This window comes from Schistocerca nitens, chromosome 2, assembly GCF_023898315.1.
Source record: "Schistocerca nitens isolate TAMUIC-IGC-003100 chromosome 2, iqSchNite1.1, whole genome shotgun sequence".
NCBI classification, from domain to species: domain Eukaryota; kingdom Metazoa; phylum Arthropoda; class Insecta; order Orthoptera; family Acrididae; genus Schistocerca; species Schistocerca nitens.
This window is the reverse complement of record NC_064615.1, coordinates 490918135-490931925: the sequence shown is the minus strand read 5'-3', so window position 1 is coordinate 490931925 and position 13791 is coordinate 490918135. Positions and strand designations below refer to the sequence as shown.

Below are 13791 nucleotides of genomic sequence, written 5' to 3'. Positions count from 1 at the left end.
TATCTTATAGCTTCACTCATGAAAGCAAATGAAGTATAAGATTGCCAAGGTCAACTACACAACTGAAGACAATTAATATTTAATATTCAATGCCAGAGATAAATCTGAACTTCAAAAATACAATGAGAACACTCCAAAATCATTTGTGTGCAACTATTGGTATACAACAGTTCCAGTCAGATTTAAATAGTAATGACCTCAGCATTTAAAGAGTAAGTATCATTATTATAGACAGCTGTTTTCAGGCCCTGTCTTTGATTTACTTTGAATATCTTTGATGTAACAGTAATATCAAAGGCAAGGAAAACCCCTCATGTGCTGTTTTCTGCTATTTACTTACAATCAATGGAAGAAGAAACATGAGTTTATGGTTTAATATCACATTGATAATCATGTCATTACAAAGGGAGCATGGCCTTGTCAGTTTTCAAATGGACCTTCTCAGAGTTTGCCTGAAACAATTTAGGAAAATTATAGAAAGCTTAAATCTCGATGATCAGGCAAAGACTGGAACCGACAACTGCAGAATTCCAACCTAGTATCACATGAGAGCATGCTGAAAAGTATTGCCTGTGAATTTTTAAGTGAAAATTCTTAAAGCTTTTTAAATAAAAACAAGCATTATTAACATTATAATTCTTTATTCTTCATGTCTACATATTTCCAGCCCTCTGCCGCTAGATGGCTCCAAATTCTAGTGTGTGACATAGTGATGTGTAAAGTAACTACATAGGTGTATGAGAAACAGCATAGTGCAATTGAGTTTTGAATTCGAAGAGTTTGTCCACACATGGAGCACCCTCTCCTTCAATTGCCATGACAGTACCACACCACACGAGTGTCAATCATCCTCCATATGGTCCCGACTTGGGCCCATTCGAGTTGCATCTGTTCCCAAAATTTAAAGAATGCCTTCAAGAACTTCACTTTGATTGTCATGAGGCGACACAAGCAGAGGCGAGGTTGTGGCTCCATCAACAAAGTCCAACTTTCAACAGTTACGGTATCAACAAACTGGTCTCTCATTGGGAGAAATGTATCCATTGCCAGGGTAACTGCTGAGAAATAAATATGTAGACATGAAGAATAAAGATATACACTGTTAATAATGTTCATTTTATTTAAAAATGTTTAAGAATTTTCATATAAAAAATTTGGAGCCATTAATTTTCAGGACACCTCTGTGTGACTGTGCCACCTTGCTTGGTTCACATTCCACGGCTTCAGAGTAATAATGCTGCCAACACACAGTTGCTTGTTGCTGTGTGTGCAAACAAACAGTTGTTAAACTGTACACAGAAAAATGACGAACATGAATATGTTGGATGCTCTCTAAATCAAGCAACAACTACCCCTCCTATCAACCTGTGCCCACCAGAAAATGTCATTAATTTTTGCGCAAGCGAGAAGAGATGGTACATAAAGTGTAAGATACTAACAAAGGGAAAATGCCTATCACTATATTATAATATTTTGCGTTTTGTCACCATGTTGTGAAACACTATTTGATGGAAGACAACAGCATACAATTTAGAGGGCTGCTCGTTTCTTGCACCTAGAGCTTTGGTATCTTCCATTAAAGTTACTTTCATGACATCTAAATTTTATGTCTGCAGCTCCTTTTGTAAAGTTCAGTTAATATACAGCCCACATTTCAGCAAGATATGTCAAATTTAACTCTGACCACCTGTCCATATTCCACACTCATTGTCTGTAAATTTTTTCCACTAGACGGGTGGGGTGGACAAATTGTGAGAGACTGTCAGGGAACTGCAATATAAAACAAGATAGCAACTTGCAGAAGAATAACATGTCAGTCACACAAGGAAATATCAAACAGAAGCAACTGATCTGAGTAAGTTTATATAAGAAAACACGGAAAAATTATTGTTGAGAAGAACAAAGTATTACAAATAAATTTTCCAATACCTGAATGCACACCAGCTACAGCCATACTGATATATGTTTTGCAACAACACTTCATTGTTTAATGCTACCTCTCTGTCTCGTATGGCATGTAAATAATCACTTTCAACTCTGCAGCAGACATTCCATAAGCATCTACCAGTATTATGCATGCAGCAAAGGACTGAGCAACTTAAAGCACAAAGGATTATTATGACATGAAAAGTAAAACATAATATATTAAATGTTGTGTATGTTTTATGACACAAATACTGTAAAAGAATCTAATCACAAAAATATGCATTTACATAATTTTCCATACCAACAACATATATAATTGAGTAACTGAACTGACACTCCACCACATCCTTAATGCAGAGGTATATAACGTAGCCTTATATAATCCGACACTCCAAACCAAAATTCATTAACAGTACATGGATAAATTACAATTCTTAACACATTATAAGCTTGTCTTAGATCTGATAATACTCCACAACTTAAAATATCTGTCACATTCGTGAAAATGAATCTACAAACAATGATTCAGATAAGATGAGAAAAAACTAACATAAAATACTTCAATATACAACAATCATTTATGGCAATACATAAAGTACCAGCAGTCAAATAATTGTGCTAGAACTATCAAAAAGTTTTTTCAACATACAGCTCAAATACGAGGTGTGAAAGATAAGGCAATAGAAATACGGTTTTCAGTGTCACTTACCAGTAAATACAATCATCACACTAAGTTTCTCTGAGATATTTTATAAAATGTTGCAACTTAACAAAATATGATGTAATTACAAAGTAAAACTCACTAGATAAAATACACGTAAACTGTGTTATTTTATTTCAATTGTATTATGAGTAAAATTTACCTCCTGGTAAATCCACTGAAAAATTACAGTCAAACTTTTAATGTAGAAATAATGGTGTAAAAATATTTTTTTTTACACAGCTCTGTCATTTACTATGCAGCAGTCAAATCTAAAATTGATAGCAGCTCATTCAAGCTCCAGCACTGGAATTTTAATAACCACAAAACAGTGTGATCTGCTTTTCTCAATATGTACATATACAAGACTTAATTTATAACGAGTTTCCAAGTTGTCAATTGTTTTAGCAGTGCAAAACTGCACATATTAGCAAACTGGTGCAAAAACGTACCTGTACATGAACTACAAAAATGCTTCTGCCTTTAATGTTTAATGTACAAAATATTTTGCAGAATATAGGAACTTCTCTGCTATACAGTGAGCTCATTTTCTTTTATTCTGTTAACTATTAAGAATGAATGCCATTAGCAAAGTAAGTGGCTAAGCTGCCACTATCTGATTCACTGCCAACAATTACTTCAGACTTAAGTTTTTGTTGTTGCACTGTGTGTTTCCCATACATAACAAAACATGTTCCAGTACATCCTGCCTATCTAACATCAATGTTGCATTAGGATAGGAAAGGATTAGGCTGTGCAGATGGCACAAGAGGGCTCTGCAGCACAGTAGGAGCACCCCAGGGGCTGGCTGCCGGTTGATGACTCTGGTTAATCACTGGCCGTAGTGCTGGTGAAGTACTTTGTGGGTACAGGCCAGCCTGTGGCTGAGGTGGCACTCCGGAGAATGGATTCGCAGTTGCCAGTGAAGCAGAAGACACTGTAACAAGGAGACAGAAAGCAATGTCAACAACAAAGCAGGAAATGCTGTCATAAGGATGGTTAATGCACAAAAAAATTTATAATTTTTTAAAATTTGTGCTCCATGATGCTTTGAGTAATTGCAAAGTACAATCATTCTACTGCACTGTTCATGTCTGTAAATTACATTTTATATATAAGTGTGTTGACAACAGAAGTCTTCAGAACACTAGTACCTCATTTTCAGACAACAAGAAACAACTATCCAAAGTGATAATCACAGCTATCAAAACATTAGATTTTTTTTATATGAATAAATCTTTGATAACTAACACTCAGAAGACAAAATACTATGCAAGCAAGTGAACATTCTTCAGCTACTTTATGTAAAATTTCAATACAGCACAGCTTTGATTATGTGAACATCGGTCAACCGAATAACCACTTAACTGAAGAGTTACTCGCACACACATCTATGTCATTACATTACTTCACATTATTTAGTTCACAAGCTGTCCATAAGTGAATAATGACTTGATAAGCTATTTTACACGAGTTCATAACTATGGTAAATGCAGAAATAACTTAATCTCTTTCCAAAACAATAGCTGAATAATGGAAGCTAAACTTCAGTGCAGTAAGACATTGGTTGAAGCACTTATATTCAATTTTTAGATTCATTTTGTATGCAGTAAGGCTCTCATAAAGACAGTGCTTTTGTGAAAAAAAGTCAATTAAGTTTAATGAGTTGAAAAGTTAATGTTTCGTGGATGCTTTCTGAAACTGAGGTTAATGTAAGTAAAGCATCTATAGATATTTTAATCAGTGGCTTACATCTGAAACATAGTGCCTTAAAGTTGTTTACATCTGACACTATCTGTGTTTTTTTAGGAATAGAAATAATGCAATTACACATGTGTGATGGCAAAATGTGACAAGTTCTCATCAGGGCAGTGAAAGATCGTACTATTTGGGGGGGGGGAATGCTTATTTGGTCAACATTTTTGCAATCAGTAGTTGCTGTAAGCACTTTGACTCAAACTGATTCCTTTTGAAAAATTTCATTAGAGACTGAAAGAAGTTGAAATCCGATCATATCAAACCTGCTGAACGTGTTAGATATCCCAACAATTTACACTTTGAATATAGAAAGAAGTATAGGCAATTCAGGTTTATGAAAGGACTAGGCAATGCATGTTTATGAAAAGACCTATAGACAAGTCGGCATAAGACGATACTTCAGAGTTGCATTCGGCTGTACGTGTCAACTTCGTGCCCCAACCTCAACCAATCACGCAACATGATTTTGTATATGTCTTTATGGCAACTCCTAAGTGTTGCCAGAGCTCTATAGAAAGCTATTGTTTCTGCCTGCAGCCATTTGTGCTTCACAGTTTAAAGCTGGCAACAGCACTACCAGCTGTCCAGGATCGTTACACCAACTCTACTACAATGTTCCCCTTATACGTCTTTCCAAGAGTTCTCCAGAACACTTGTTTAGTATTTGCAAGTTAGTGTTTTACATTTCATAGAAAGTTATTCCTTCCGTGTGATGGTCCTTTATATATTTTGAGAGTGGTGCATCCAAGGGTCAGGGTGTTATACAAGATCCAATAACAAAGGTAATTAAAGAATTGTGTTATGTGGAGCAGATGAAGAAATTCAATACTAGGCACAAAAACTGACCACACTGTTACAGGCAGTTTTCAGGCTAAATCTGTGAGCAACTTTAGTATTTTGCAGGTTCTTCACAGAATACATTTAGAGGGAAAGAGTACTGTTATAGTACATGTATTGTTTGTTTTCCCAATAGTTAACATAGTATCTGGGGTGATTTAAAGTGTGTGCATAAAGAAGTAATGCGTTTCTTAGGGAACAAAAAAGCAATTCCTGGTGTGTTTGAGGAATTCAGAAGAAGGTATTTTCAGATTTAAGTAACTGATCAGCACATTTTTGAAAGCAGCTAAAAGCAATGCCACTATAAGATGTAGTTTGCAATAGCAAGGCATTGGAAAGCTGCAACAGTGAAGAATCCCACTAATCTTATTCTTGTAGTAAGAACAATAACTTCTACCCTCATGCCACTGGAATTCACTACACTTGTAGGAGGGTTGCTTAGGGTAAGGGGAAGATTTGGAGTATTTGTATTTGGAGTCTGCCATCTTACTTTCTTCAGTTACAGCATTCCTGAGCAACAGATGTATTCATAATCTGAACAGAATACAGAGAACAGATCATCTGTAACGTACACACATTCCATCATACGAATCCTCCTTTTATTAACTGTTCACAGCAAACCAATTTAGTCTGGGACAATTTGTTGAATGACAGTTTGTAAAGTACCTGAATGAACCCACAATTTATCATAACACAAGAGTTTTCAGGAAAGAGTAGACCCACAGAACGGTGTCATATTAGCATGTAGTTACTATAAGCAGTAACATTCGGTGCAGGCTTAAATGACCGATCTTTTGTCATTACAGGAATATCAGCAGTAACTGTTGCAGCAGTAATGGAGAGTGATTGTCATTATAAGAATCTAATATGTACAATGATAAGTTTTCAACTGTAAAATGTAATAGTTCACAGTACATAAAAAAAGAATGTGTTAATGACTTAGGGAATTTTGGGCCAGAAAGATGCTTGACCAGTAGCGACTTTCTGGGGTTGTGGTAACCTCAATTTGGAAGCCACAAGCATAACAAACTCGACACATATTGAGGACCAACATTTGCACCGACATTGTTAGAGTAATTGTAACAGTATGCTATAACGCACCTGTCTCTTGAAAGAGTTAGGCCAGCAAGACAAAAAAGTACAGGTACTATAACACATTTCTACCTGTAAGGAATATAGGTGAAATAAAGTGTTTAACAACTTGAATATTAACTGTCTGACATTCAAGATACTTCCCAGTATGATAATCATCTCCATTTCATTCATCTGTCCTACATTACTGAAGAAGACTTCTACTGCCTGTAACTTCTCATGATGTTACAGAAGAACTAGAGCACAATTCATTGTTGCTCCAGTTCTGTCCACTACTAAAGCGGACACGACAACTCAACATTCTACAGGTTATGCATGTGTTCGCTGCTGCCTGGAACTGTGCAACATAACACTTTGTATTAAATTGTTTTATGAAATCTGGTAGTGGCACATCACTCACTGTTCAAGGCAACCATGTCAGAAGTAGTATGGAGTAGAACCACAGATGTTCTTAAAACTCTGACATTCCTGGACTGTATATCTTGTGATGAAGATGTCCTTACTTCAGATCCAAGATGAACATAAGTGGGACTTGTGAAGTTTAAGTGACGTAATACAATGAGGTAGGTGGTGGAGGAGGAGGAGGAGGAGGAGGAGGAGGAGGAGGTGGTGGTGATAACTAAAATCACCATAGTAGATAAATCACTAACTAATTAATGCTGAAATAGAAGTGATAGTAAATGCTTGTGGTAATGAACTTCATACGAGTAACGGTTCTTGAAGTGAGGAGTCTGATAATTCCTATAGTTAATATTCTATCAGCAATACATACAATGTTTCTTCACAAAATCATGCTAAAGAATGACAGATATGCTTGCTTCTGAAACACAGTGGTTTTTCTATAGCCTAATCTTCAAAATCTTATCTGAAATTGCAAGGTATGCAGCCACCAGAATAACCGACATAAAAAAATTCATTTGAAGCAATCTTTTTTATGACAATCAAAAATAAAATTAGTTAAATATATTTTGAGAGTGTATGGATATATGGCCAAAAAGGATAAATACTGACAGAGTTCACACTGAAATATATAATATATTACTGTTTCTTAATGGTGCTTATGGATTTGGTGATGAGTCTACAAAAAGCTTGTGGTACAAGGAAACCTGCAGGGATGTATTCCCGATAATAATGTCACTAGAAATGTTGAGTAAATTATCATGTACTGTACAACTGAATTGAAATCAACTACGTGATCAAGCCAACACACTGACAAACCAACTTCAGTTCTCGGTATTTGGGAGAAATGGGTGGTACTAATTCAAAAATTAAGTAATCCCGGAATAATGTGGCTGTAGATGAACAGGTTCACCTGTTTCATACATCTTGCACAACAGACGGATCAGATGTGTCATGGCTGGGTCTCTCTAGACTATTAGTAGTTCTGCTGGAATGCTGTCTACTCCTGGGGCTTTGTTTTGACTTAGGTCTTTTAGTGCTCTGTCAAACTCTTCTCACAGAACTAAATCTTCATCTCCTTTGTGTAGACCCTCTTTATACACCTTCCACATTTCCCTTCTTTGCTTAGGACTGGCTTTCCATTTGAGTTCTTGATATTTATACAGCTGCTTCTCTCTTCTCCAAAGGCCTCTTTAATTTTGTTGTAGGCAGTATCTACCTTTTGCTTAGTGAAATACGCTTCTAAATCCTTACACTTGGCCTCTAGGCATTTCTGTTTAGTCAGTCTGCACTTTCTGTCAATCTCATTTTTCAGATGTTTGTATTCCTTTTGTCTGCTTCATTTGATTTTCCTATTTCACCAATTAAATTCAATATTTCATGTGCTATCCAAGGATTTCTACTAGGTCTTGTCTTTCTACCTATTTGACACTCTGGTGCTTCTCAAGGCTACCCATTTGTCTTCTATTGTATTCCTTTCCCCCCCTGTTCTAGTCCTCATGCTCCCACTCAAACTCTCAACATTCATTATTTCAACTTATTCAGGTCCCACTTCCTTGATTTCCTACCTTTTTGCAGTTTCTTCAGTTGTAATATTCAGTTAATGCCCAATTAAATGTGATGAGTCCACATCTGCCCCTGGGAATGTCTTACCATTTAAAATCTGGTTCTGACATCTGTCTTACCATTATATAATCAGTCTGAAACCTTCCATCCCTAGGTCTCTTCCATGTACACAAAGCCTTCATGATTCTTAAAACAAATGTCAGCAATGGTTATATTATGCTCTGTGCAAAATTCTACCAGGCAGGTGGCGCAGCAAAAAGGTGGCGCAGCAAAAAGGTGGCGCAGCAAAAAGGTGGCGCAGCAAAAAGGTGGCGCAGCAAAAAGGTGGCGCAGCAAAAAGGTGGCGCAGCAAAAAGGTGGCGCAGCAAAAAGGTGGCGCAGCAAAAAGGTGGCGCAGCAAAAAGGTGGCGCAGCAAAAAGGTGGCGCAGCAAAAGATGGCGCAGCAAAAGATGGCGCAGCAAAAGATGGGGTAGTATCAAATCTGTCTTTGGACTGAAGCTAATGACAACACCGACAGATGAACTATTGGGAGTGTTTCCGAATTCAATCTTCTTTTAAACAGTGTTTTCCAATTAAACTAGTAAACTTTGTGATAAAATACTAAATTTTGCTGTCATGAAGTGGCTGTATGTAGTTCATTTGCACTATACAGGCAAATCAGGTTAAAAAAATGTATGAGGGCTCCCAATGAACTAAGAGGTCAGAAAGTAACTAATATTTTTTGTATATTAGTTTTTTTCAATAGTTACTAATAACTGACATTTATTTCTCCCACGATTGGCACATCCAATATTTGGTGGTTTCTATACTATATTTACGTAAGACAATAAATGTTTTAAGCATTATTAAAAATCCATAAGAACTTGTTTAAGTGTCCTTAAAACATAATAATGGAAAATTTGAAATTGATGCAAGAAAATGTTCTCCTGCAAGCCTTAATGAATCTCTGGGAACCCAAACATTTTTTTCTTAAATGGGGGTTTTGCTAGAGTACATGGAAATAGTGACCCAGTCATAATTCAAGCATATTTAGGTGATAAGTGCTTTTTAACTGCAAAATTACTGAGATCATTTGCTACAAATTTAAATGCAAACCATACAGTCTTGGTGGAACACAATCATGTGGTTCTTACCCTCTTAATAGTCTTTGGAGGTAATGAAGAGGAATTCAGGAGTACGGAATGTTCCCACTGCACATGTCCTGTAGGGTACGATAAGATGTATGGTCTGCTAAGTGAGTTACCTATAGGAGGATTGATCACAACCAAATATGATGTGTGCAACAAAGACTTCACTACTGAATTCCTCCTTGTTACCTCCAGAGACCATTAAGACATTAAGAACATATGAGGTGCGAGAATAAAGTAATGAGACTGATTTTCTTTGCAAGATGTGGCAACCCTGCAGGCATACGTAAGCACAATATTTTTGACCTTGGTCTATAAGCTGCTTCTTAGTCCAAGTGGAACATCGATGCAACTGCTCAGTTGTGAGTTTTGAGTTGTGCCATAATAAGTTAACACTTGTTTTTGTGTCTCTCGTTACCGAAATCGAATCGCATAATATGCACAAGATATGCAATTTCTTTTTGTGTTAAATTGGGTGAAAATGCGACAACTTACGGTAAGCTTCAGAAGGCTTTTGGAGGAGGTTATGTCAAGAGCTCACGTTTTTTGTTGACATAAAATTTTTAGGGAAGACTGAACGAATGATGAAAATGAAGACCGCAGTGGATGACCATCAACCTCATGGACGGATGTCAACTTGGCCAGGGTGCGTGAACTCGTACAATCTGATCAAAGATTATCCATGAAAATGATTGCAGAAGAACTGACCATCAATCGAGAAATGGTTCGTCTAATAATAACTAAAGATCTTGTATCTGGATCCTGCATCACGATAATGCGCCATCCCATACTGCTCTGTCAGTACAGCAATTTTTAACCTCAAAACAAATTTCTGAATAGTGTCTTTAAATTTCAGTACCACCACAGCCACCTTATTCACCAAATATTGCTCAATGTATATTCCACCCAGCAGATTAACAAAGCACTGTTGTTTCAAACCAAGACTTAGCAAGTGGATAAAAAGGACACCACCTTTTGTGGGCAACATTTTGTTTAACATAGCAAGAATCCTCTGTAAATTTCATGCGAGATGGATTTTCCAGCCACCAACTAAGATTGCAGACCTTTTGGGGTCTGTGAATGATGACTTCTTGTTGCAGAATTTGCAAAATATCTTGTCTATGTGGTATGGCTTACATAGGACAGACCATGTGCACTGTGAAAGAATGCTGCACTTGCCTTTTGTAGCCAAGCAACTAACTTTCGTTTGCCAAACACTGTATTTCCATTGGAGGACATTCAATGGAGTATGACAGAACTACAATTCTGACCAGAGCAACATCATTTTGTGACTCATTTATTTAAAAATCCATGTAAGTACACCTGGCGGAAAATCTGATTAACTGTGAAAACTGCTACCAGCTGGACCGTGCATGGAACCCCATTATCTCTGCAATTTTTTCTAATCAAAGATGACAGCGAGCATCAACAGTGCGGCGAGCAGTAATGCAGGAGACAGTTGCATTTCATGGTTCCACCAGCAAGGGTGCTGATGCTGTGAACTGTGGTTCATCTGTCAACTTGATTTTGATGCACACACAGAATACTTGCAGTGCACTATGTATTGTGGAATGGAGCAAGTATTCATCAGTTTTCAATGGTTCACCTGAAGAAGACAAGCAGGTGCCCAGTCGAAATATCATGCTAGGAATTAAACGACGCTCTGCTGCAAGCCTGAAATTCGTCCAATCACTCTAAAATGTTAGGAATTAGGTAAAAACTGGATTTCAATTTGTAAAATGTTCCCAGGTTATTCCCTAAAAGCAGACTTTTCCTTAAAGTGGCAATTGTTAAAATTGGGGAGAAATAACATCGTTGTTATGGGAGTTTCGCTGGGACCGAAGGAAATATTCGTTAAAATGGGGATTTCCTTAACAGTGGGGTCATTAATTCAGTGTTTTACTGTGCTATAATCTAGTGCTACCTTCAGATGATGTCATAGTAAATATGTTTCTGCTGGGAAAATGGTTTGTTTTGCTTGAGAAAAGGTAGTATAAACATGGCAAGTTTTAAACAATGTCACAAGCAGAATTTTATCAAGTGAAGAGTGAGTATCATATTTGATACTGGGATACTAAATATTAAGAGTGTTGAAGGATATCTGTAAAGAGTTTGGGCTAACATATGTTTCCCGATGAGATGCTGGAGCCTTTTCATTAGTGGGCAACAGTCTAGATCAGGAGTTCCTAGACTTTTTGGCACTGCATACCCCCTCACATTTCTAGAAATTTGGGTGTAACAATCTAGCCTGTTCATTTTTTAATTAATCCTATGGTGGTGGGGGGGAGGAGGAGGAGGAGGAGGAGGAGTGTATGGGAAAGTTGAGGGATGAGGAGGTATTGGGAGGGGAATCATTTTTGCTGTCTTGCTCAATGCTGACAACACACTTATGGTTTTTGCATCATGCCAATAAATTACTACGTACACTAGAAATGTGGCACACACAAGCAATAAGGTTTTGTGGAAGCACTCTTCTACAGAGTTGTTCATGTTCACACGGGGTACTTATTTGCAGCAAATAATATTAAATTACACTGGTTCTGATACAAATGTTCAATGACTAAGAGAGGAATGACATTTAAAATACTTATTAAAATTTCACATCATAAATAATACAGACCAGTTGTGAGAGAGTAATAAACTGAACACTGAGTATGGTAAAAAAATTCAGAACCAAACAAACTTTTGACACTAAACTGGACTGCAAATTCAGTAATTAATCAGTTTTCAAATTTAGACTCTGATCTAAATGTTTCATCTGAAAGCCTTTTGCTGCTTATCTTTAAGCAGGGCTTCAAACTATGGCTAGATTGTGCTGTCTGTTTCTCTACTTGTTTTTAACATACAACAGCTGAGAAAAGCCACTTACACATACGTAAGATGTAAAAACGGCACCAAAAATCGGATTGCTTGTTTGAAAAGAGAAGGATACTCTGTTTTTGTTCTCACCAAAAAGAGAGCAGAGTTTTCTTTTTGAAAGCACCTTATACTGAACTATCACTAGTCATGTCACTGAAAGTTTCTTTCACAATTACTCCTTCCAGTACTTTTCCAAAATAGGTTTCTTATCTAGCCATATTTTGTGTAATCTTTGGGAAAGAACTTCAAAAAACTTTCTTACAGGACCCTTAAATGAGTAATAATGCCTAGAGGTAAATCTTCCATGGGAGGTAGTTCACTGTTTCCAAAAATGATGTTCAGAGACGGAATTGTGAGAAAATTATTTATCAGTATTTGTGAACTAACAAGCGTCAACTTTCTTTCGTAATACAATATGTTGTTACCTGCTAAGAAATCTGTTGTGCATTGTCCCAGTAGGCCCATATTCAAAACGTTAAGCCTGTCAAAGATATCGCCTACATACACCACTCTTGATAATCATAGAGAGAGAGAGAGAGAGAGAGAGAGAGAGAGAGAGAGAGAGAGAAGCCTCTGACCTCAGTTAAAATATTCAGTTTAAAATCTTGCCCAAAGACAGCCATCTTACTTCAGAAAGAAGAAGTAAACTTATAAGTTTACCTCTCATATCTTCACACAATAGCATGGATAGTTGTCAGTTTAGCGCCATTGCCTTGATTAAGTTTATAAACTTTACAGCTTCAGTCAAAACAATATGGAGAGTTTCAGGCATATCCTTAGAAGATAATGATTATTGGTGTGTTATAGAATGTGTGCTTTGACAATCAAGTGCCCTATATGGACAAATAGCGATACATTTTTTTTTGCCAAAGAATACCTGATTTTCAGAAATAAAGGACAATCATACTGAAAATGTTTTCTGTCGCAGCATTTTACTCAAGCAGTCTGAAATACTAGCTCTTCCCTTGTATTTTCTTGATAGTCAAAATGCACAGAAATGAGTAACTGCGTCAGACTTGTGACATCTGTACTTTCATCTATTTGGAAAGAGAAATAGGTGCGCTGTATTTCTTTGGCCACTTTTACCCCAAAACCGCTTGTACTATGTGTCTACCAGTGGGCATTAAGAGAGACTCACCAATTGTGTGAGGTTTCACTTCCTTCGCAATTTTAAACGTAGTGAGGTATGAGGCTTTTATCAAGTTAGTAAAATTTGCCATGCATTTGGACTCTGTTTTAGAAACAACAGATTTCTTTTGGAAAAAGTCAAAAGGTTTACCAAATAACTCAAAAGTTTTTAAAACTTCCATGGTGTTTCAATAAATGCTTCATGCTTTGATTTGAAAGCATTTCTAAGCATGCAACGGATTGCGGAATTGAGTTGTAATTAGTTTCTGTACCGATCTTTACTGTACAGCCAAATTTTAAGTAGCTTTCATCACACTTTCAGTTAGGTATTGACTTAGGTTCTTTTTAAGTGCATCCTTGCAGGTAGAAGGAGATTCCTAGTCTAAAAATTGCTTCGT

At 36.8% G+C, this 13791-nt stretch overlaps 1 protein-coding gene across 10 annotated transcripts in view; it reads right to left on the bottom strand.

The window, feature by feature from the left end:
* Nucleotides 1-2145: 2145 nt before the first annotated feature.
* LOC126236438 (epsin-2) overlaps nt 2146-13791 on the bottom strand; it is a 162464-nt gene continuing 150818 nt past the window's right edge. For all 10 annotated transcript variants that reach the window (XM_049945744.1, XM_049945747.1, XM_049945741.1 and 7 more), the window contains one exon: nt 2146-3563. In XM_049945744.1, coding sequence (XP_049801701.1) covers nt 3358-3563 — 206 coding nt within the window. In that variant the 3' untranslated portion in view covers nt 2146-3357. The remainder of the gene's footprint in view (nt 3564-13791) is intronic.